Source organism: Gossypium hirsutum, chromosome A06 (assembly GCF_007990345.1).
Source record: "Gossypium hirsutum isolate 1008001.06 chromosome A06, Gossypium_hirsutum_v2.1, whole genome shotgun sequence".
Taxonomy (NCBI): domain Eukaryota; kingdom Viridiplantae; phylum Streptophyta; class Magnoliopsida; order Malvales; family Malvaceae; genus Gossypium; species Gossypium hirsutum.
The window spans coordinates 158912-181103 of NC_053429.1; the positions used below are offsets into that span (position 1 = coordinate 158912).

General features: G+C 35.7%; 4 protein-coding genes across 4 annotated transcripts; all 4 read left to right on the forward strand.

Moving 5' to 3' along the window:
- Nucleotides 1-552: 552 nt before the first annotated feature.
- On the forward strand, nucleotides 553-2573 carry LOC107938112 (DNA-directed RNA polymerase I subunit RPA12). The gene is made up of 6 exons (XM_016871178.2): nucleotides 553-815; nucleotides 1112-1248; nucleotides 1331-1371; nucleotides 1805-1870; nucleotides 1953-2012; nucleotides 2120-2573. The coding sequence occupies exons 2-6, from the start codon at nucleotides 1131-1133 to the stop codon at nucleotides 2192-2194; spliced, it is 360 nt and encodes a 119-aa protein (XP_016726667.2). The 5' UTR covers nucleotides 553-815; nucleotides 1112-1130; the 3' UTR covers nucleotides 2195-2573.
- A 2159-nt stretch (nucleotides 2574-4732) lies between these two features.
- Nucleotides 4733-10436, forward strand: LOC107938149 (uncharacterized). Its single transcript, XM_016871225.2, has 2 exons — nucleotides 4733-5102; nucleotides 6882-10436. Exon 2 carries the CDS (start codon nucleotides 6991-6993, stop codon nucleotides 9973-9975), a length of 2985 nt encoding a protein of 994 aa, XP_016726714.2. The 5' UTR covers nucleotides 4733-5102; nucleotides 6882-6990; the 3' UTR covers nucleotides 9976-10436.
- A 739-nt stretch (nucleotides 10437-11175) lies between these two features.
- LOC107938131 (endoplasmin homolog) lies at nucleotides 11176-15547 on the forward strand. The gene is made up of 15 exons (XM_016871197.2): nucleotides 11176-11336; nucleotides 11417-11528; nucleotides 11618-11771; nucleotides 11861-11941; nucleotides 12069-12180; nucleotides 12281-12407; nucleotides 12495-12633; nucleotides 12825-12942; nucleotides 13070-13275; nucleotides 13369-13584; nucleotides 13677-13842; nucleotides 13992-14133; nucleotides 14418-14568; nucleotides 14676-15077; nucleotides 15173-15547. Exons 1-15 carry the CDS (start codon nucleotides 11270-11272, stop codon nucleotides 15392-15394), a joined length of 2415 nt encoding a protein of 804 aa, XP_016726686.2. The 5' UTR covers nucleotides 11176-11269; the 3' UTR covers nucleotides 15395-15547.
- Nucleotides 15548-17550: 2003 nt separating this feature from the next.
- Nucleotides 17551-21990, forward strand: LOC107938130 (endoplasmin homolog). The gene is made up of 15 exons (XM_016871196.2): nucleotides 17551-17714; nucleotides 17799-17910; nucleotides 17999-18152; nucleotides 18240-18320; nucleotides 18449-18560; nucleotides 18661-18787; nucleotides 18875-19013; nucleotides 19205-19322; nucleotides 19450-19655; nucleotides 19749-19964; nucleotides 20057-20222; nucleotides 20373-20514; nucleotides 20799-20949; nucleotides 21057-21458; nucleotides 21554-21990. Exons 1-15 carry the CDS (start codon nucleotides 17648-17650, stop codon nucleotides 21776-21778), a joined length of 2418 nt encoding a protein of 805 aa, XP_016726685.2. The 5' UTR covers nucleotides 17551-17647; the 3' UTR covers nucleotides 21779-21990.
- Nucleotides 21991-22192: the final 202 nt, after the last annotated feature.

Here is a 22192-nt window from a genome sequence, read left to right on the forward strand (position 1 = left end):
GACAAAATTAACCAAAGGGTTTGATTCATATTATGATGCTTTGAATATTTAATTTGAATATTTTAAAAAATTACGATCAATTTGGCAATTGTACCATAGTTTCTGTAGTCTGGTACAATTAACCCAACAAAAGTCAATTTAGTAATGTGATTTTTGAGTTGCCTATATTTTAATAAATACAGGAGAATTATGAAATTAAAAAAAATATGAAAACTCTTATAATAATACTCTTTGATCTAATTTACAGAAATTAATTTATACAATTTTTTTAGCAAAGAGAATAAAATATAATTTATTATCTATTATAGGAGTTGCCCATGGTATAGTATTTTTAATATTTAGTTACTACAAAATTTGGTTTTCACTACAGGTCTACCAAAAGTTCTTACAAGGCCTATAAAGATATGTTCAATGTCATTATCCTTTTGAAGATTATGTTAAGCTAGATTTCGCTTTCGGCCATTAAATTAAATTATAATAAAATTCAACACATTCTTTACCTTGAATTTCATCGGTTCTACTATTTAATTGAAACTTGAACTTAAAAACTTTGCTTTAAATTTAAGACTCTGAGACCAATAAAACACAGTTTATTGGTGAGCTTGGGCCCAAATTGTTAAAAAAGTTAAAATTGAGGCATATCTAAAATGGGCTTGCATAGACGCTAACACTAAGCGCTAAATCATCTTCTCCTTCCCGCTTCTTCTAGGGTTTTGCTTCTGAAACTCTTACCAGAAACAAGGGTTTATCATTTATTGGCGGGAGCTGAATCCTTATAAATAAATACAAATAAGAGATTGTTTCTTTCTATTGAGGTAGCTGCTCTAACTTCACATGTTTCAATTATTAGATTTTTGGGTTTTTTTTCTTCTTTTCGTATATCATGAATTTTATGCTATTATCAAACAACATTTTCAGTAAAAAAGAGGAAATCTTCAATTAGGTGATTAGTGTTTGTAGTAATTTCTCAGGGAACTATTTGTAGTAGCTTTATTGGTTCAATGTTTCCTAGTTTAATGCTATAATTCACACACACACACACACACAGACAAAAAAAAAAGTTTACTAGTTTCAGTTTCTTGTGGATCTTATAAAATTCCCATTTCAATAGTTCTTTAAAGGAAAGATTCATGGCGTATTCTCAAGCACGAGACTTCATGTTCTGTAACTTGTGTGGTACGATGCTGTCTTTGGTTTCACCTAAGATTGCTGAATGCTCTTTGTGTAGATCTAAAACTAGTGCTAAAGGTATCCACTTTATTTAATACTATAGTTTTTGTTTATCTTCTTCATTGGCTGCTTTACTAAAGTTGTTGTCCTTATCTATTAGGTATTGTGGGACGAGAAATCGGCTACACACTCACTGTTGAGGTTTGCCTTCACCTTTGTTACCTTCTATTTGTGCAAGCTACTAGTTATATGATGATTGCATATGTTGGTTATGTTGGCTTTGATATCATAGAGAGTGAGAGATTACAAATGAACTGAGATATTGTTTTCTTTGTTTATATGAGCGTGTACCCTGTTCTAAATAAAGAGTGATTCTGCCGCAAATCCTTCATATATTGAGATGTCAAAATTGGCTATAGACTGTAGTATACAAGAAAGCACGTAATAAGTTGGTCATGTTGGTTGGTTTCTCCTATTGTTCTTTCGTATAATTCTTAATAGAAGTTACACTCGTACATATAAGTAAAGAATGTTGAACTTGCATGCTGATGGCTGCATTCTAGCTCTGCCCTCTCACCTCTTTTCGTGTTCTTGATGCTGCATTATTTTACTCCATTTGCTTTACATTTTGCAGGATATTCGGAGAGACCTTGGCATCTCACATGCTGCGGAAGAGATGACGACAAAAGAATCAGCTGCGGTAATTACTTTTATTAAGTTAAAGATAGAGACAATCCTTAAATCTGCTGCTCACCATTTTGAGTATTAATTATCATGTGCAGTTGATCAAGCAGACTTGTAAATCCTGTGGAAACGCGGAGCTTGAGTACACTACCCGACAAGTAAAACAACATCTCGATAAAAGCAAGTTTCTTTTTTATGAATAATCGATCTCTCCTCATTTAACTTATATTATTTTCTCTATGTCTCTTTCTCTTTTCCTATACAGATGAGATCAGCAGATGAAGGGCAGACTGTATTCCTTGTATGCCCGAAGTGTAAAGCAAGGGATACCGAAAATTGAGTCTCTCTCATCAACTTTCTACAGCTGCAAGGGATCACCAAGAAGAGCAGATGAAGCCATGAAGGTTAAGAGATGACCTTATCTTATATTGGAAATATCACCTCATTAAACAAAGTTTTGTTCTATTGGAGATGTGTAGAATACGTTGGTAAGTTTTGCTATTAAATCCCTTAGGCAATTTTGATATAGGGATCTGTAATGCTATGGTTCACAGAAATAGAATAGCTTGGTACTTATTTACCTGACCTGGACTTGAGAGATGAGAGGTTGGTTTTGGACGTTGAAAGAGTAGTACTACTCGAGAATCAAATTTCCATGTATACTAGCTATCTGGCTTGATTGGGGGCGTATCTTAATTAGTTTGTTTTGCAAGTTCCAATTTATCGCGTATCTTTTCCTCCTGCTTTTGCTTCTGGTCTAACGATTTTTATAAAATATTTATATAAAAAAAAAAGCTACATGTGTTGGTTTTTCATCATGATCAGGAAGTGTCCGGCACCAAAATTATCTTCATTCTGTAGCATAGACAGACCCCTTTTCCCTTGTTTTTATGTAAAGCTTGCTTTCCTTGTATAGATGATTGGTTTTGAGTTGCTTAATGGTCTGCACCAATAAAATTTAGTGGCCTACTAAGATTATATGCATAGCTAATGGCACCACAAAAGCTGATGTTCCTTTTTCATTATTATATATAAAAAAAGATCAATAGTATGTGGTCAAGTTGTGTGTATCATTCTAGTTTTTCATTGGGAATGAAATGGTTAGTAGTACTTTTTGTTGTTTAGATTATAAGAAGGGGTTGTAAAAGTGAGGACCCAGTGAGTGGGGGGATGAATGACAGCACGTAAGCAGCACTCAATGCTCATTTAAACACACAGTTGTAGGGTTATTACCTCAAATCTTTTCGGTTCTTATCCTTTTCCCACTTTTAACCAATCTTGTCAAGTGTCTGTCAACCCCAATATCATATGTTGTTTCTAGACAAGTATTGACCCACTATGCAGCAGCAGCTGCAGATGCTATATCATCTTTAGAAAAATAGTTGTAGGACAAACAAATGAGGAAAATTCGTCATTCCTCATATGAAGCCTTAACGGCAATTCCCGAATTGTTGTGTTTTTCCTATATTTTATTTATTTTCGTAAAAAACAAAAATTTAAAAACAATTTCTTATATAGCATTTTTTAAGGGTAAATTACACCCAAGGTTACTAAGTTTTGTTTTGTTCACTCAATTTCAAAAGGATATAAAATGGTTATTGAAATTTTCAAAAAATTTTACTTAAACCATTGTGCTGTTATAATCGTTATTGTATGGCTTTCATTGTTTACAATGTTTGTGCCAATTGAAAGTTTTCATTCTCATTTTCTTTTGTAGTTTATTATTTTCATGAAATAGTTTCTACGAATTAAAGTATAAATAATTTTTTTTTCTAATCTTCAACATTGATCATCAAATTAGCTAAGATCTAATCTATGTTTTACTCTTCAATAGGCATTGTATTATCATATCGATTGTCAAATCGTTGTTTGGAGCTCAATAGCTGAATTTTAAAAAAAAAATTAATAACTCAATAACTTAAATAAAAACTTTTGAATAATTCAGTTATTTAAATGAAACTTTCGAATAATTTAGTGATTATGTTATAACTTTTTGAAATTGAGTGACTAAAATATAAATTTATTAATAGTTTAGTAACATTGAGTGTAGTTTACCTTTTTATTATTATTGTAAAACTAACTTTTAAGTCAACTATTTTCTAAGAAATTAATCAAATTAGTCCTTTTATTATTAAATGAAGGCTGAATGCTTCATTTTTGGGGTCGTTCACATATAAACTATTTTCAAAATGGTTATATAAGGACTAAATCTAAATGCTAAACCTTTTAAAATGGTCAAACAAACAAGGGCTGAATCTTTTCAAGAGTGTTTAAATAAGGGTTTTTAAATAATATGAATCATACTTCAAATTATGTTTAATTTTTTTATTGCCTTTTCAAATAACATTTAATTCAACTATCATGTATTATATTTTAAAACGTGAACATTCACTTATTTGGGATTATATTTTAAAAGTTTAGCCCTTATATTATCATTTCGAAAGATTTGGTCTTTATGCGATCATCTTTTAAAAAATGGGACTTAAGTAGTTAGCTCTAAATCAATCAATTTGATCATTATACAAAGTCAAATTTTAATTAAGTTAATATTTATTGTTTAGAAAAATAGCATAAATTTTTTTATTTGCAATTCAATTTCGAAAAGAAAGATTTTATTTGTAAAATTATAAAATCTTTAAAAATATTAATTTCCTAAATGACTCTTTAAAATAATAAAATTTAAAATTTAAAATTATTTTATTTTATTTTATTTTTTGGAAAGATTATTTTTTTAATAGTAAAGGATCAATTTAATCCTGTCTTTATAATACAGGGACCTGTTATGGGTTTTTACCTATTCCTGATTATCAAGCACGCCCTGCACGTGCCTTTTCCATCCCCTAACTGCGAAACAAAAACTAAAACCGACAAGAAAATTGACAAAGTAAAAAAAAAAAAAATCAAAGTTAGTAAAACCCAGAAAATTACGAGAAAAGAAACGTTGCTCTCTTTCTCTTTCTCTATCTCTCGCTGTCTCAATCTGTTTCCAAAAAAAAGCTTCGCTGAGGACAAAGCAAAGGGTTTTGTGAAGAGGGAGATAAAAGTACAAAATTTAAACCCAAACAAGAAAAAAAAATCCCCCCATAATCTGCAAAGAGGGGAAAAAGCTCAAAGGCTTAGACAAAACAGAAAGAGAGAATTTTTTTCTCTTTAGAGAGAAACAAGTTTGGTGTCATCTTCCTATCGGAGCTGAGCTTTGGAGCTAGGGTTTCATCTTTCCTCTTTTTGAAACTTTTTTTCTGATGAAGGTGAATGAACTACGTGTCTCGCTTTCTCTATTTCTTGCATTTTGTTTTAATTCCTTTTGGTTTATTATCATTTTAGTTATATATTGAGGATTAACATTATTAATACAACCAGCTAGTAATTCTACGTTAATATAATTGTAATTAAAATAGATTTCGTTTAAATTCAAAGCACTCCTATGATATTAAGCAGTAAAGCTAGGGTTTTGTCTTGCTGTTTCTACTGGTTTTGACTTTTAGGGTTTAGATTTTTTTTGTTTATAGTAATTGCTCTCGCTTTGCCTGGTTATAGTTTTAGAGGAAACTGGAGGAACTTTCAGTTTTTGGTTTATTTTGCCTGCCATTTATGAGTAGGTTCTTGTATGTTATTTTGGTTTTGGCGTGATTCTGTTTTAGGATACAAATTCTATTGTGGTAGATATCAGGTAGTTCTTTCAATTCGAGTGTTGAGAAATCTCATCGATTTTGTCTTTGGAATGTGTTATTCTTGACAGTATATACTGGTTTGCACGATTAGCTTGTTTGGAAGGTATATTATGGTGACTTTAGCTTCTTTCTTTTTAATTTTGATGATGATAATCTGTTTTAGAAGTAAAAGAATTTGAGGTTCTACATGTGAGAGCACTGTTCTAGGGATGCCTAGTGCATTAGAAGTTTCATCATTGAAAATGCTTTGGTATTCATTTGGAGATCCACTTTGCTTTTGACTGCATCATACAAGGCAGTCTTTTACATCCCATGAACTTCAAATCTTTTTAGTCGAAGTCCGAAGTTCTAACACTTTCCCTGGCTAATGGGGGGTTTTAGTGGTACTAGGCTTCACTAGATTTTTTTGGTAGTTGTCTAACGTCATGTCCTCTCTCAACCACCTTTCTGTGACCCCCTTGAACACTCTGATCATGGTAGTGCAAGTGCTGTCTATATCATGCCTATTGATACCTATGTATCATGCACTAAAATTCAAAAGCAAAGACTCAGTCCTCATTGCAGTGATAGAGGAAGAAAAAGGTTCATTGTATTTTGTTATCTTTGGAGAGTTTTTATTACCTCTCTTGTATCACTCATCCAAATGCATGAATGGTCAATAATTACATGCTTTCTATTGTTTTTTTATTGTAACGAGCTTCATGCTGTCATATTATTTCTTGCTTGTATGTCAGGCTAAGCAAAAACCAAAAAAAAAAAAAAAAAACTGAAAACTGATTCAGACTGTAGTGTTTGGTTCGGTTATATTTAATTTGGTTCGGTTCATTCACAGTTCTCTAATTAAATAACTGTAATTCTCTGAACTAAAGCGAATTCTATTTTTATTTAATTTATAATTAGTTTTAAGTCTTTTACGATATAAAAGTAAATGTTTTATATTTAAATTAGTGAAAACAACTTTAAAATACTATATTAAAGATACTTTTAGAAAAAAATTTAAAAACTGACGAACTTAACTGATTTGAACCAGTGGGATTCCATTTGGTTTCGGTTTAGTTTCTGAAAAATTTTAATACTGTGTGGTAACTGCAATTTTTTTTTTTCAAAACAAATCGATATCGCCCCTACTTGTATGGAAGAATGGATGCAGTATCGCATAACTAAAATGTTCTTTTTCAAGAAATGTAGCGATATATATGAATGCGTTTCTAATTAAATCCTGTATTATTCATAGCTATGCTACTCGGGTTGATGTTTGAACATGTAGTGGCTTTTGATACCACTAATTTGTTTGCAAGATGTTGCAATTTAGTTAGAAATTTGGAGATGCAGAATTAACGTCGTGTCATTTAACAGGTTTGTTCTTGGACATCGCCTTGAAGCCTTACTCCTGTTCCAGATGGCACAAAAATTTTCATCAGGTTATAATGTCTTCTGTAATTGGTGGTTTTGCAACTGAAGCATCATGACGCTGGAAGATTTTTTTACATTGACCGAGATGAAAGACGGGCTGACATCCCCTTCTCGAGTTGAGGAGCTACTAACTGTAATGAAGAAAGAGAAAGATGTTGTTGGAAAGAATGTTAGTGATGCGACCAGGCAGTGGACTGCTGTTGCAAGTACAATTGCTGCGACTGAGAATAAGGATTGTCTCGATCTTTTTGTTCAACTAGATGGACTCTGTTTCCTTGATGGATGGCTTAAGGATGCTCAAGATTGCGGTAATGAGTCTAGTGGCTATTTTGTGGAAGAATCAATTACTGCACTCTTACGAGCTCTTGAAAAGTTGCATAGAAATAATGAGAGGTCTATTTCTTCTGAGATCCGGATTACAGTGAAGAATCTTCTTGGCCACAATAGCCCTCGAGTTCAGGACGGAGCTAGATTGCTCTTTGACAACTTGAAACAGGATAAGGTTGCCGATGGTGATGTTGATACTGGTGGACATGACTACGGGATTTCAGACGGTGCAAAAGTTACTGTAGAAAACAGCGGGCCAGAATCTTCTGTCAGAGGTGGTCCTTCTGGAGCAAATGCCCATGAAGAAATTGATGGAACAGATGCTGCAAAAGTTGAGAACCTTCCTTCAAACCTAGATGGTGTTCAGTCAGAAAGTGATAAAGATTTTCACATTGAAAGTACTAATGATCAGCTTGAGTCTAACATAAACTCAGACCACGCAAACCTGGAAAACAGATCTCAAAGTCATATGGCTTCCTCTTTCATGCCTAATCCCATTCAAGAGAAGTCATCTATGAAGGAAGAGCCTTTGGCAACTACTGTGGAAGAAACTGCTTCTGTTGAGGCCTGCAGTTTGCCAGAATCAAGGCAAGAACATGTTGAAGTTTCAGATGCTCAGAAGTTGAATGGGTTACCAATTGATGAAAACCAGAAGTTGGATATGACAGTTTCTTCCTCTAGTACTTCAGAACATGTTCTAGTGTCTTCTGGTGCTCTTGTTCGAAGTGCTCAGGAGGCTATAGCAGAACCAAATTTGCAAAATGAGTCTGAAGCCAATAAGAGTGATGTCCTAAAATTTGTTGCTATTGGTGATGATAAGGCCCCTGTGTCTGAGCCAAAGAAGGCAATGGATGATAGTGGAGTTATGAATTATTCGGGCAATGGTTCACAGCAGTTCAAGACCACAGGCAAAGGTAGTGTGTCTCATCTGGGCAAGTGGAGCTCCTCTGAAAATGAGTTTAAATATAGAAAGCCTGGGAATCTGGACACTATCTTTTCCAGGATGGAACTCACTAGAGCAGCAGATGAAGATAGGGAGAATTATGAAATGGAGGATTCGAGGCATGGTGCTAATTATGTTAGTCCTGATGTGATCAATAGGAGAATGTCTGATATGGAGCTTGAGTATGGCATAGTTGATGCTCTGGAAGTTGCCCGACAAGTTGCTCAAGAAGTGGAACGAGAAGTAGTAGATGACAGAGAGGCTTCATGCAGCTCTTCAGAGAAGATTTCAGGAGGTGGAATTGAGCAACCTAGTACCCCCGACTCCTTAAATGCAAAGCAAGACCTACCTGCTCAGGTTATACCAAGTGGGGTGTCTTCTGGACACAATCAATCTACTGAAGCATATAATGAGGGGGAGGGGTGCGTTGTTAGTTCAGATAATGCAGACAATGAAAAGGAAAATGGTTTGCATCACATGGAGTCCTGTCAGGTGACTGTGGGTCAAGAACCTGAACCTAACACTAAATGCCTATGTGAGTTTGACCTGAACCAGGAAATCTGTTCTGATGATGTAGAACAAACAGTCAATTCCATCTCCGCCCCCGTTTCAGTGGTTTCTGCTTCAAGGGCAGCAGCTGCTCTTGGCTTTCCTGTAGCTCCTCTACAGTTTGAGGGGGCTCTCGGATGGAAAGGATCTGCTGCCACAAGTGCTTTTCGCCCAGCATCAGCTTGCCGAAACTCTGATGGTGAAAAAAGTCTCTCTCTTGGGGGAACAAGCAGTAGCACAAAACAGAGGATGGATTGCATTGATTTTGATCTTAATGTTGCTGAAGCTGGTGATGAAAAAGGTGCTGAACTAATGTCAGGCAAACAGGTTACAGCCTTTTCAAGCCTCCATTCCGTAGAGTCTTCACTTGAAGTGAGTCCAAGAAAATCCAAGAGACTTAAACTGGATTTAAACTGTATCAACGATGATGCTGATGCTTCGTCATTAGATTCAAGAGTAGAGGGACGGTTCTTCTACAATATGAATGGGGACCATAACCCATCACCTGCTCTGTCATCATCATCAATGCAACCTGCTATGAGGAACATTGACTTGAATGACAGACCATACAGTCACAATGATGCCTCAGAACAAAGGCCTTATCATGGTATATCTTCCCAAAATGTTAATGCATATGGTGGAGGGCCTAAACCAAATGATCCTGTTATTTCTCTGATGGGAACAAGAGTGGAAGTCAATAGGAAGGATTCCATACCTCAGGTTGTATCCTTGCTGCATGGCAAGGCCTTTGAGCCTGCAAGAGATGCAACCATCACAAGGACAGGAGGTTTTCTGGGGTTAAGTCCCAATATGCCATATTCACATTCTCCTGCATTCAGTTATAATGGAGTGGCTATGGCACCAACTATTTCCTTCTCTTCTGCCATTTATGGGGCTAGTGGTTCAATCCCGTATATGATTGATTCAAGAGATTCGAGAGCAACTGTTGTGCCTCAAACAATGGGCTCTACATATGCCGTTCCTCCAGCATACACTCAACCACAGTTCTTTATGGGCATGAGCAACACAAATGTTGGTTTAAATGGTTTGGTCCCATCACGACCAAATTTCGATTTAAATTCTGGTTTAGCAATTGAGGGAGGAAATAGAGATTTCATGAGTTTAAGGCAGCCTTTCATGCCTGTTGAGCATTTGAGTGTGAATACTCAACCCTCCTCTAGTTCCGGAGTTGTTGCAAAAAGGGAAGGAACCAGATAGTCGTTGGGAGCCAGCCAAAAGCAAATCAACTACAGAGAGCAGCAATTTCCATGGAACTAGCAAGTTCATATTTATGCTGCCCCTTCTCTTGGGATGAGTTAAGTCCAAGCTAATTGATGCTTGCATTGCAAGGATACGTGGAAAATCAAATAACCCATTGGCTTCATAGGAGGGGAGTTTGAACTGAGTTAAATAGGGAAATCACGGATGTAATGTAATTCGTAAGATTGATTGCTGAAGGGAAGGAAAATAGGTTTTAATTGTTCTAGTTTTAGCTTAACTTCTTGTTTTCTTTTTTCTGTTCATCGAAGGCCATTGCAACCACACAAGGCTAGGTTCATTGTAGTTGCAACATATTTTCCATGATGCAACACAAAGTTCCAGAAAACTAAGCTACCATTTTCTCTCCTTTTGGCAACAACAGTTTATACATGAATGATAGTAGTTTTTCAGAGGCTTAATTATACTTAATGTCCCCAAATTATCATTTTCTAATTTACTTTATATTAATATCGTATTAGTAAAAAAATGTTCTAATTTACTTTGTGTTAATATTATATTAATAGTTATTGTACAGTGTTTTTTTTTCTTTTGTAGCAATTTAATCGGATTCTTAAATAAATGAATTTTATCATTCATTTAAAAAAATTGTATTAATAAAATTATAAGCACAATTCTAGTCATTATAAAATTAATTTGGACCTAATGTATAAATCAAATTCTAATAGATTCAAGTTACAAATACATAAATACGTATTTATAGTTTGAGGATGTGGTTCAATTAATATTTTTAATTGAAGCGAAATATTAGAGAAACAAATACTTCTTTATTGATCCCAAACATCAAAATGGGGAAAACAAGGAAACCACGCAGAACTTTTAAGGCAAGACTAGTCGATAAGAACCATCTAGAAATCGTAATTCATACACTTCCAATCATAATACGCCACGTTTACAAGAAACCCAAGTCGTTCGATTGTTTGATGATCATCAAATGAAGTTGACTCAAGAGTTGAAGTCGTTTGATATGGGGCCTGCGTGCCCAAAACACACGGCCTTCTCTCCACGTCGAAGAAACAAATCCGAACCAATAAACTCCCGCCACGTCCTAAGAAAAAAATCATGAGCCGTTAGATTCTCCACGCTGGCGCCAATAACCAATTAACACAATCTTTCCCATCTAAAAAACATCGCTAAAACCCCCGCCTATTTAAGAAATCTCTAGCCGGCACTGAAGGCAAAGCTACTAGATTTCAAAGAAATAAAAAACAAACAAAGGTAGCCTGAGCAAACTATGAGGAAGTGGGCGATCCCTTCCGCTTTGGTTCTTCTTTGCCTTCTCAGTCTCCTCTCAGATCATGGTTAGCTTACGATGCTTATCCTCTTCCTTTTTATTTTTCTGGCTTGTGAAATGCTGAATCCGGATCTACACTTGTTTCAGGGAGAAAAGTACAAGCAAATGACGAGGAAGGAGCTGTAGATCCTCCTAAAGTCGAGGAAAAGATCGGCGCTGTGCCACATGGCTTACAAACGGATTCTGATGTAGTTAAAAGGTTAGCATAATATTTGTTCTGGAATATACTTTTCATTACTTTGTTCTTTTTTGTTTACTTGAATTTTGCATTCCGAATGTTCTTACTAGGGAATCGGAATCCATCTCTTCGAGATCGCTTCGCAATAATGCGGAGAAGTTTGAGTTCCAAGCTGAAGTGTCTCGGCTTATGGATATCATTATCAATTCTCTTTATAGCAACAAGGATATTTTCCTCAGGGAGTTGATCTCCAATGCTTCTGATGTAAGTTTTATGTCTTTCTTTTCTTTTGAATTGTTATCAGTAATTGTTTCGAGCTCGATGTTGAATCATTGTTTTTGTTTTAATTTAAGGCACTGGACAAGATTAGGTTCCTTTCACTCACAGACAAAGAAGTTTTGGGTGAAGGCGACACTTCCAAGCTGGATATCCAGGTCAATTCTTCAAACTAGAACTTTATCTTATAGAGATTTAATTCCAGAGACTCTGGTCACCACTTAATTAGAATGAGCATGCTGTATAATGTCGTTGCTGAGCCTTAAAAATGCAATGAAATTGCAGATTAAGTTGGACAAAGAGAAGAAGATTCTTTCCCTTCGTGACAGAGGTATAGGAATGACAAAAGAAGATTTAATCAAGAACTTGGGAACAATTGCTAAATCTGGAACTTCTGGTAACTAAATCTTTATATTTGATATTGCAGAAGTAGAGTTATGTTTCATTAAGTATAGATTACATAAACTGAAGTTATTATTATTATCTTTTTTGTGCAGCATTCGTTGAGAAAATGCAATCCAGTGGAGACCTTAATCTGATTGGGCAGTTTGGAGTTGGGTTCTACTCTGTATATCTTGTAGCTGACTATGTCGAAGTCATTAGTAAACACAATGATGACAAACAGTGAGTCTTCTAGCTTCAATGTAGTTCTTATGGTAATGTTTGACTGATTGTTGAACTATTATTTGGTTAATATGTTTTACTCTTTAGGTATGTATGGGAATCGAAGGCGGATGGGGCATTTGCAATTTCCGAGGATACTTGGAATGAACCACTTGGACGTGGGACTGAGATTAGATTGCATCTTAGGGATGAAGCTCAGGAGTATTTGGAGGAAAGCAAATTGAAGGTTAGCAACTTGAGTTTTGCATGTTTACATAGCCTATTCTTTGGGTATGCTGATTTTCATTTGTGAAATATTTTCTATTATGGTACCATCCTTTGAAATGTTATTTACGTGAACTTGTAATTTGATGTATTGACTTAAACTTGGCCTTTTGAAGATATTCTAACAAAGCATGCTGTGTTTCTCATCTGCAGGAGTTGGTGAAGAAATATTCTGAGTTCATCAACTTCCCCATCTATATCTGGGCAAGCAAAGAGGTTGATGTTGAGGTGCCTGCAGATGAAGATGAGTCAAGTGATGAGGAGGAAACCTGTATGTATTAGCTAGCCTGTTAATGTTTATTTAAAACTTTTCTTTTTCCTTAATGCTGTAAGAGTAGGCATGTTTTGATTAACTGATTATAGTTTTTGGTTTCCTTCTCTTTTATTTCCACAAACAGCCGATAGCGGCTCTTCCGAGGAAGGAGAAGATGAAGATGCTGAGAAAAGTGAGGATGATGATGCTGAAAAGAAATCAAAGACAAAGAAGGTGAAGGAAACTACTTATGAATGGGAACTTCTGAATGATGTTAAAGCCATATGGTTGCGCAGTCCAAAGGAGGTGACAGATGAAGAATACGCGAAACTCTATCACTCTCTAGCTAAGGTAATTTTCCATATATTTTCTAGCTCCATACTACCGAAAGCATTATAGAGAAGTTTCTATCACTTATAGATGCATATTTCTGCTTCTCTGCAGGACTTTAGTGATGAGAAGCCCTTGGCCTGGAGCCACTTCACTGCTGAAGGTGATGTCGAGTTCAAGGCCGTTTTGTTTGTGCCTCCTAAGGCTTCTCAGGATCTATATGAGAGTTACTATAACACCAATAAAGCCAACTTGAAGTTGTATGTTCGACGAGTTTTTATCTCTGATGAATTTGATGAGCTTTTGCCAAAGTATCTTAGCTTCTTGAAGGTAATAGAAGACATTCCATGTTATTTTAGTTGACTTGAATCTTCACTAATGAGTTTTCTGAGTTGTTTTTTTATTGTTTACCTGTTGAGCAGGGTCTTGTTGATTCTGATACTCTGCCTCTCAATGTGTCACGAGAGATGCTGCAAGCCCACAGCAGTTTGAAAACAATCAAGAAAAAACTCATCAGGAAAGCCCTTGATATGATTCGTAAAATTGCCGAGGAGGATCCTGATGAGTCGAGTGGCAAAGATGAGAAAGGTATTGTATATTGATTTCGTATAGAATTAAATTTAATTTGCTAGTACTTCACCGCTAGACTTGGCCTACCACTAGCCTTTGACAATGAAACTATTCTATTCCAACTTATTTCTGGGTGAATATTGATACTGAATATGATGGGGATGCAGAAGTGGAAACATCTGGTGATGATGATGAGAAAAAGGGACAATACACCAAGTTCTGGAATGAATTTGGAAAATCCATTAAACTCGGCATCATTGAGGATGCAACCAATAGAAATCGCTTGGCAAAACTCCTTCGATTTGAGAGGTATTTAACTTTGTATATGGTATTTAGGCATGAGCATTGTATTGGTAAAATCAAGAAACCGAACTGAACTGATTAGTTTGATTGGTTTAAAAGCGTCAAATTTCAGTTGTGTGTAAAACCAAGCAGCATTATTTGGATTAGTTTGGATCCTGAAACTTAAAAACAAGTATTTGGCCTTGATTTGTTTTTCTTTTTAGTCGAGTCCAAACAGAAGCATTCTTTGCACATGATAATCACTTTTCTGCTAGTAACTAATGAGTAATGGTGTATGAATTGCATTGCAGCACCAAGTCGGATGGTAAATTGACATCACTTGATCAGTACATCTCAAGGATGAAATCCGGACAGAAAGATATATTCTACATTACAGGAACCAGCAAGGAACAATTAGAAAAATCTCCTTTCTTGGAGAGGCTTAAGAAGAAAAATTATGAGGTAACTGCTAAAGCATTCCGAACCAACTTTTCTCATCTGCCTTTTTACTTAATTTATATCTCTTTTTCAATCTGTGCTTGGGTTCTAACGACCTTTGTTGTTTCCAGGTAATTTTCTTCACTGATCCTGTTGATGAGTACCTGATGCAATACCTTATGGATTATGAGGGAAAGCAGTTCCAAAATGTATCCAAGGAGGGCCTGAAAATCGGGAAAGAAAAGAACAAAGAACTCAAGGAGTCATTTAAGGAACTAACTAAATGGTGGAAGAACGCACTTGCTAGTGATAATGTTGATGAAGTGAAAATAAGCAACCGTTTGGACAACACTCCTTGTGTGGTCGTTACATCAAAATACGGATGGAGTGCTAATATGGAGAGAATCATGCAATCTCAAACCCTATCTGATTCTAGCAAGCAAGCTTACATGCGTGGCAAGAGGATCCTAGAGATTAACCCAAGACACCCAATCATCAAGGAGCTTCGTGAGAGAGTTGCCAAGGACTCTGAGGTACCTATCTATATATGTAAACAGCAGCATGCATGTTTGTTGAGTCGGTATTCAGTTTTATTTCATTTGATGAAATCATTTGGTGGATCTTACAGGATGAGGGTGTGAAGCAAACGGCTCTGCTTATTTACCAGACAGCTGTAATGGAGAGTGGTTTCAATCTACCCGATCCCAAGGACTTTGCTTCACGCATCTACAGCTCAGTGAAATCTAGCCTTAATATCAGTCCTGATGCAACAATTGAAGACGATGATGATGTAGAAGAAACCGAGATAGAGTCGGAGACAAAAGAAAGTGCAGGCAAAGATGAGTTGTAGATTGCCTGAAACCTCGGGGATATATTGCCTGAAACCTCGGGGATATATACTCTTTGAGTTTGTTTTACCCTCTGTAGACATTCACGATTGAACTGAAACATGCATTTTCAAGTCTGAAACTAGGATAAAAAGAAAATTTACGTAGTTCTTTCATTTCGGGTGTTGAGAAGTCTCATCGATTTTGTCTGTGGAATGTGTTTTTGTTGACAGTATATACTGGTTTGCATGATTAGCTTGTTTGGAAGGTATATTATGGTGGCTTCTTTTTAATTTTGATGACGATGATCTGTTTTAGAAGTAAAAGAACATTCGGTTCTACATTTAAGAGCACTGTTCTAGGGATGCCTAGTGCATTAGGAGTTTCATTAATGATCTTTGATATACGTTTGGAGATCCACTTTGATTTCGAGTACATCATACAAGGCAGTCTTTTCCGTCCCAAGAACTTGTAACACTTTACCTGGCTAATGGGGGTTTTAGTGATACTATACTTCGATAGTCTGTAGTTGTCTAACATATTGTCCTTTCTCAACCAACTTTTCACGACCTCCTTGAACACTCCGATCATGGTAGCGCAAGTTCTGTCTATATCATGCCTATTGGGTACCCATGTATCATGCACTAAAACTCAAATAGCAAATGCTTGTCCTCATTCCAGTGATAAAGAGGAAGAAAAAACTTGATTGTATTGTGTTTTGTTATCTTTTGAGAGCTTTTATTACCTCTCTTGCATCACTCATCCAAATGCATGAATGGTCATGGCGGTCAATATTTGGATAATTGCATGTTTTCTTTTGTTTTTCTGTGTACATTTAAAATCTGCGTTGAAAATACGGAATCAAGTAATTTCTCACTTCTGATTAATGGATTTTCACTGAGCCCAACCATTCGAACTCCTTGATGCCTTATTCTGTAACGAGCTTCATGCTATCGTATTTTTTCTTGCTCGCAACAAAACCCAAAAATACATTGAAAACTGATTCAGACCGTAGTCTTTGGTTCAGTTTTATTTAATTTGGTTCGGTTGGTCAAAATTCACAAATTAAAAAATTGTAATTATACAAGCTAAAGCGAATCTTATTTTTAATTAAGTTTTTTACCTTGTAAGTGCGATTGTATTTATTACAGGATCAATAAATTCAATTCAGACAGATTTAAATTATAAATACATAGATACATACCTATTGATAGTTTTGAGGATGTAATAATTTTTTATTTAAGTAAAATATCATAGAAACAAATATTTCCGATAATAGTTCAGGGACATCCTATGCTAAAGTCAAATTATATTTTACTTTTTTTTATTTAAAAAAGTTTCTATACATTAGATTTAAAAATTATCTATTTTTACTATTAAAAATTAGTCTTTATTATATGTGATATGTCACATGATGTTGTATGGATATTCTCCCATCCATCTTAGATTTTAATATTATAATTAAATGAATTTTTAATAAAAATAGGGGTAGCTAAAGGGTTGGTAGGGGCCCCGATACCTTAAAATAAAAAAATTCATTTAAATCTTTTAAAATTTTAAATTAATAAAGATAAGATTGCACTGTGACCCTCTTATAAATAAAAATTCGATTTAATTCTTTAAAAATAAAAAAGATATACTATTAAAATTATAAAATTATATTTTTACTATAATAAAAATTTTAATTTAATTTTAATTTCTAAAAAAATTTTCACTTCACCCTAAATATAAGAAATCAATTTACTTTTTAACTTATTATATAAAAACTATTTTAAAGATACATTTATTTAATGTATAGAAATTGATTTACAGAAGAGATAGATCCACATGGAAAGGAGAAGGAAAACACACAGAACTGTAAGGCAAGGATAGTAATAAAGAACAATCTAGAAATCGTGATTCATACACCTCCAAGCATATTACGCGACGTTTACAGCAAAACCGAGTCGTTCGATCGTTTGATGATCATCAGGTCAAGTTGACTAAAGAGTTGAAGTCGTCCGATATGGGGCCTGCCTGCCCATAACACACGGCCACGTCAAAGAAACAAATCCAAACCAATAAAATCATGCCACGTCTCAACAAACCAAATCATTAGCCGTTAGATCCTCCACGCTGGCGCCAAAAACCAATTAACATAATCTTTTCCATCGCAAAAAACATTGCTAAACTCCCCCCCCCCACCTATTTAAGAACTCCCAAGCCTGCACTGAAGGCAAAGCTACTATATTTCAAAAAAAAAAAAAAAAAAAAAACAAAGGTAGCCTAAGCAAACTATGAGGAAGTGGGCGATCCCTTCCGCTTTGGTTCTTCTTTGCCTTCTCAGTCTCCTATCAGATCATGGTAAGCTTACGCCACTTTTCCTTTTTATTGTTTTTTTTATTTCTTGATTGTGAAATGCTGAATCCAGATCTACACTTGTTTCAGGGAGAAAAGTACAAGCAAATGCCGAGGAAGGAGCTGTAGATCCTCCTAAAGTCGAGGAAAAGATCGGCGCTGTGCCTAATGGCTTACAAACTGATTCTGATGTAGTTAAAAGGTTAGCATAATTTTTGTTTTGGAATATACTTTTCATTACTTTGTTCTTTTTTGTTTACTTGAATTTTGAATCCGAATGTTCTTACTAGGGAATCGGAATCCATCTCTTCGAGATCGCTTCGCAATAATGCGGAGAAGTTTGAGTTCCAAGCTGAAGTGTCTCGGCTTATGGATATCATTATCAATTCTCTTTATAGCAACAAGGATATTTTCCTCAGGGAGTTGATCTCCAATGCTTCTGATGTAAGTTTTATGTCTTTCCTTTTTTGAATTGTTTTTAGTAATTTTTTGGAACTCGATGTTGAATCATTGTTTTTATTCTAATTTAAGGCACTGGACAAGATTAGGTTCCTTTCACTCACAGACAAAGAAGTTTTGGGTGAAGGCGACACTTCCAAGCTGGATATCCAGGTCAGTTCTTCAAACTAAAACTTTATCTTATTGAAATTTAATTACAGAGAACTCTGGTTACCACTTAATTAGAATGAGCCTGCTCTATAATGTCGTTGCTGAGCCTTAAAAATGCAATGAAATTGCAGATTAAGTTGGACAAAGAGAAGAAGATTCTTTCCCTTCGTGACAGAGGTATAGGAATGACAAAAGAAGATTTAATCAAGAACTTGGGAACAATTGCGAAATCTGGAACTTCTGGTAACTAAATCTTTATATTTGATATTGCAGAAGTAGAGTTATGTTTCATTAAGTATAGATTACATAAACTGAAGTTATTATTATTATCTTTTTTGTGCAGCATTCGTTGAGAAAATGCAATCCAGTGGAGACCTTAATCTGATTGGGCAGTTTGGAGTTGGGTTCTACTCTGTATATCTTGTAGCTGACTATGTCGAAGTCATTAGTAAACACAATGATGACAAACAGTGAGTCTTCTAGCTTCAATGTAGTTCTTATGGTAATGTTTGACTGATTGTTGAACTATTATTTGGTTAATATGTTTTACTCTTTAGGTATGTATGGGAATCGAAGGCGGATGGGGCATTTGCAATTTCCGAGGATACTTGGAATGAACCACTTGGACGTGGGACTGAGATTAGATTGCATCTTAGGGATGAAGCTCAGGAGTATTTGGAGGAAAGCAAATTGAAGGTTAGCAACTTGAATTTTGCATGTTTACATAGCCTATTCTTTGGGTATGCTGATTTTCATTTGTGAAATATTTTCTATTATGGTACCATCCTTTGAAATGTTATTTCCGTGAACTTGTAATTTGATGTATTGACTTAAACTTGGCCTTTTGAAGATATGCTAACAAAGCATGCTGTGTTTCTCATCTGCAGGAGTTGGTGAAGAAATATTCTGAGTTCATCAACTTCCCCATCTATATCTGGGCAAGCAAAGAGGTTGATGTTGAGGTGCCTGCAGATGAAGATGAGTCAAGTGATGAGGAGGAAACCTGTATGTATTAGCTAGCCTGTTAATGTTTATTTAAAACTTGTCTTTTTCCTTAATGCTGTAAGAGTAGGCATGTTTTGATTAACTCATTATAGTTTTTGGTTTCCTTCTCTTTTATTTTCACAAACAGCCGATAGCGGCTCTTCCGAGGAAGGAGAAGATGAAGATGCTGAGAAAAGTGAGGATGATGATGCTGAAAAGAAATCAAAGACAAAGAAGGTGAAGGAAACTACTTATGAATGGGAACTTCTGAATGATGTTAAAGCCATATGGTTGCGCAGTCCAAAGGAGGTGACAGATGAAGAATACACGAAATTCTATCACTCTCTAGCTAAGGTAATTTTCCATATATTTTCTAGCTCCATACTACCGAAAGTATTATAGAGAAGTTTCTATCACTTATAGATGCATATTTCTGCTTCTCTGCAGGACTTTAGTGATTTGAAGCCCTTGGCCTGGAGCCACTTCACTGCTGAAGGTGATGTCGAGTTCAAGGCCGTTTTGTTTGTGCCTCCTAAGGCTCCTCAGGATCTATATGAGAGTTACTATAACACCAATAAAGCCAACTTGAAGTTGTATGTTCGACGAGTTTTTATCTCTGAAGAATTTGATGAGCTTTTGCCAAAGTATCTTAGCTTCTTGAAGGTAATAGAAGACATTCCAAGTTATTTTAGTTGACTTGAATCTTCACTAATGAGTTTTCTGAGTTGTTTTTTTATTGTTTACCTGTTGAGCAGGGTCTTGTTGATTCTGATACTCTGCCTCTCAATGTGTCACGAGAGATGCTGCAAGCCCACAGCAGTTTGAAAACAATCAAGAAAAAACTCATCAGGAAAGCCCTTGATATGATTCGTAAAATTGCCGAGGAGGATCCTGATGAGTCGAGTGGCAAAGATGAGAAAGGTATTGTATATTGATTTCGTGTAGAATTAAATTTAATTTGCTAGTACTTCACCGCCTAGACTTGGCCTACCACTAGCCTTTGACAATGAAACTATTCTATTCCAACTTATTTCTGGGTGAATATTGATACTGAATATGATGGGGATGCAGAAGTGGAAACATCTGGTGATGATGATGAGAAAAAGGGACAATACACCAAGTTCTGGAATGAATTTGGAAAATCCATTAAACTCGGCATCATTGAGGATGCAACCAATAGAAATCGCTTGGCAAAACTCCTTCGATTTGAGAGGTATTTAACTTTGTATATGGTATTTAGGCATGAGCATTGTATTGGTAAAATCAAGAAACCGAACTGAACTGATTAATTTGATTGGTTTAAAAGCGTCAAATTTCAGTTGTGTGTAAAACCAAACTGCATTATTTGGATTAGTTTGGATCCTGAAACTTAAAAACAAGTATTTGGCCTTGATTTGTTTTTCCTTTTAGTCGAGTCCAAACAGAAGCATTCTTTGCACATGATAATCACTTTTCTGCTAGTAACTAATGAGTAATGGTGTATGAATTGCATTGCAGCACCAAGTCGGATGGTAAATTGACATCACTTGATCAGTACATCTCAAGGATGAAATCCGGACAGAAAGATATATTCTACATTACAGGAACCAGCAAGGAACAATTAGAAAAATCTCCATTCTTGGAGAGGCTTAAGAAGAAAAATTATGAGGTAACTGCTGAAGCATTCCGAACCAACTTTTCTCATCTGCCCTTTTACTTAATTTATATCTCTTTTACGATCTGTGCTTGGGTTCTAATGACCTTTGTTGTTTCCAGGTAATTTTCTTCACTGATCCTGTTGATGAGTACCTGATGCAATACCTTATGGATTATGAGGGAAAGCAGTTCCAAAATGTATCCAAGGAGGGCCTGAAAATCGGGAAAGAAAAGAACAAAGAACTCAAGGAGTCATTTAAGGAACTAACTAAATGGTGGAAGAATGCACTTGCTAGTGATAATGTTGATGAAGTGAAGATAAGCAACCGTTTGGACAACACTCCTTGTGTGGTTGTTACATCAAAATACGGATGGAGTGCTAATATGGAGAAAATCATGCAGTCTCAAACCCTATCTGATTCTAGCAAGCAAGCTTACATGCGCGGCAAGAGGATCCTAGAGATTAACCCAAGACACCCAATCGTCAAGGAGCTTCGTGAGAGAGTTGCCAAGGACTCTGAGGTACCTATCTATATATGTAAACAGTAACATGCATGTTTGATGAGTCGGTATTCAGTTTTGCTTCATTTGATGAAATCATTTGGTGGATCTTACAGGATGAGGGTGTGAAGCAAACGGCTCAGCTTATTTACCAGACGGCTCTAATGGAGAGTGGTTTCAATCTACCCGATCCCAAGGATTTTGCTTCACGCATCTACAGCTCGGTGAAATCTAGCCTAAATATTAGTCCCGATGCAACAATTGAGGATGATGATGATGATGTAGAAGAAACCGAGACAGAATCGGACACAAAAGACAGTGCAGTCAAAGATGAGTTGTAGATTGCCTGAAACCTCGGGGACATGCCTTTTGAGTTAGTTTTACCCTCTGATGACAAGCCGAAGGAACTGTAACATGCATTTTCAAGTCTGAAACTTGGATAAAGGGAAACATTACAAACATTACTTAGTAGAATATATGTAAACCGTAGTCGACTGTGAAATTAATCTGTCTGCAATTTTTGCTCTTTTAATGCATCGCAGTGGTTTTAAGATTTTCGCGTATTAATATATGGTTGTTTCGATCTTATTATCTGTCAACATGTTCAACTTCCATTGCTTAAGATTATATCTTGTATTGTTATGCAATTTCAGTGGATGAAGGGAAACCGTTTTACTTGAAAAATGCCCCGAATTTTCGGCTCTTATAACTTAGCGGCCTTACTACAATGCCATTCTTTGAGACTGATTTTTTTT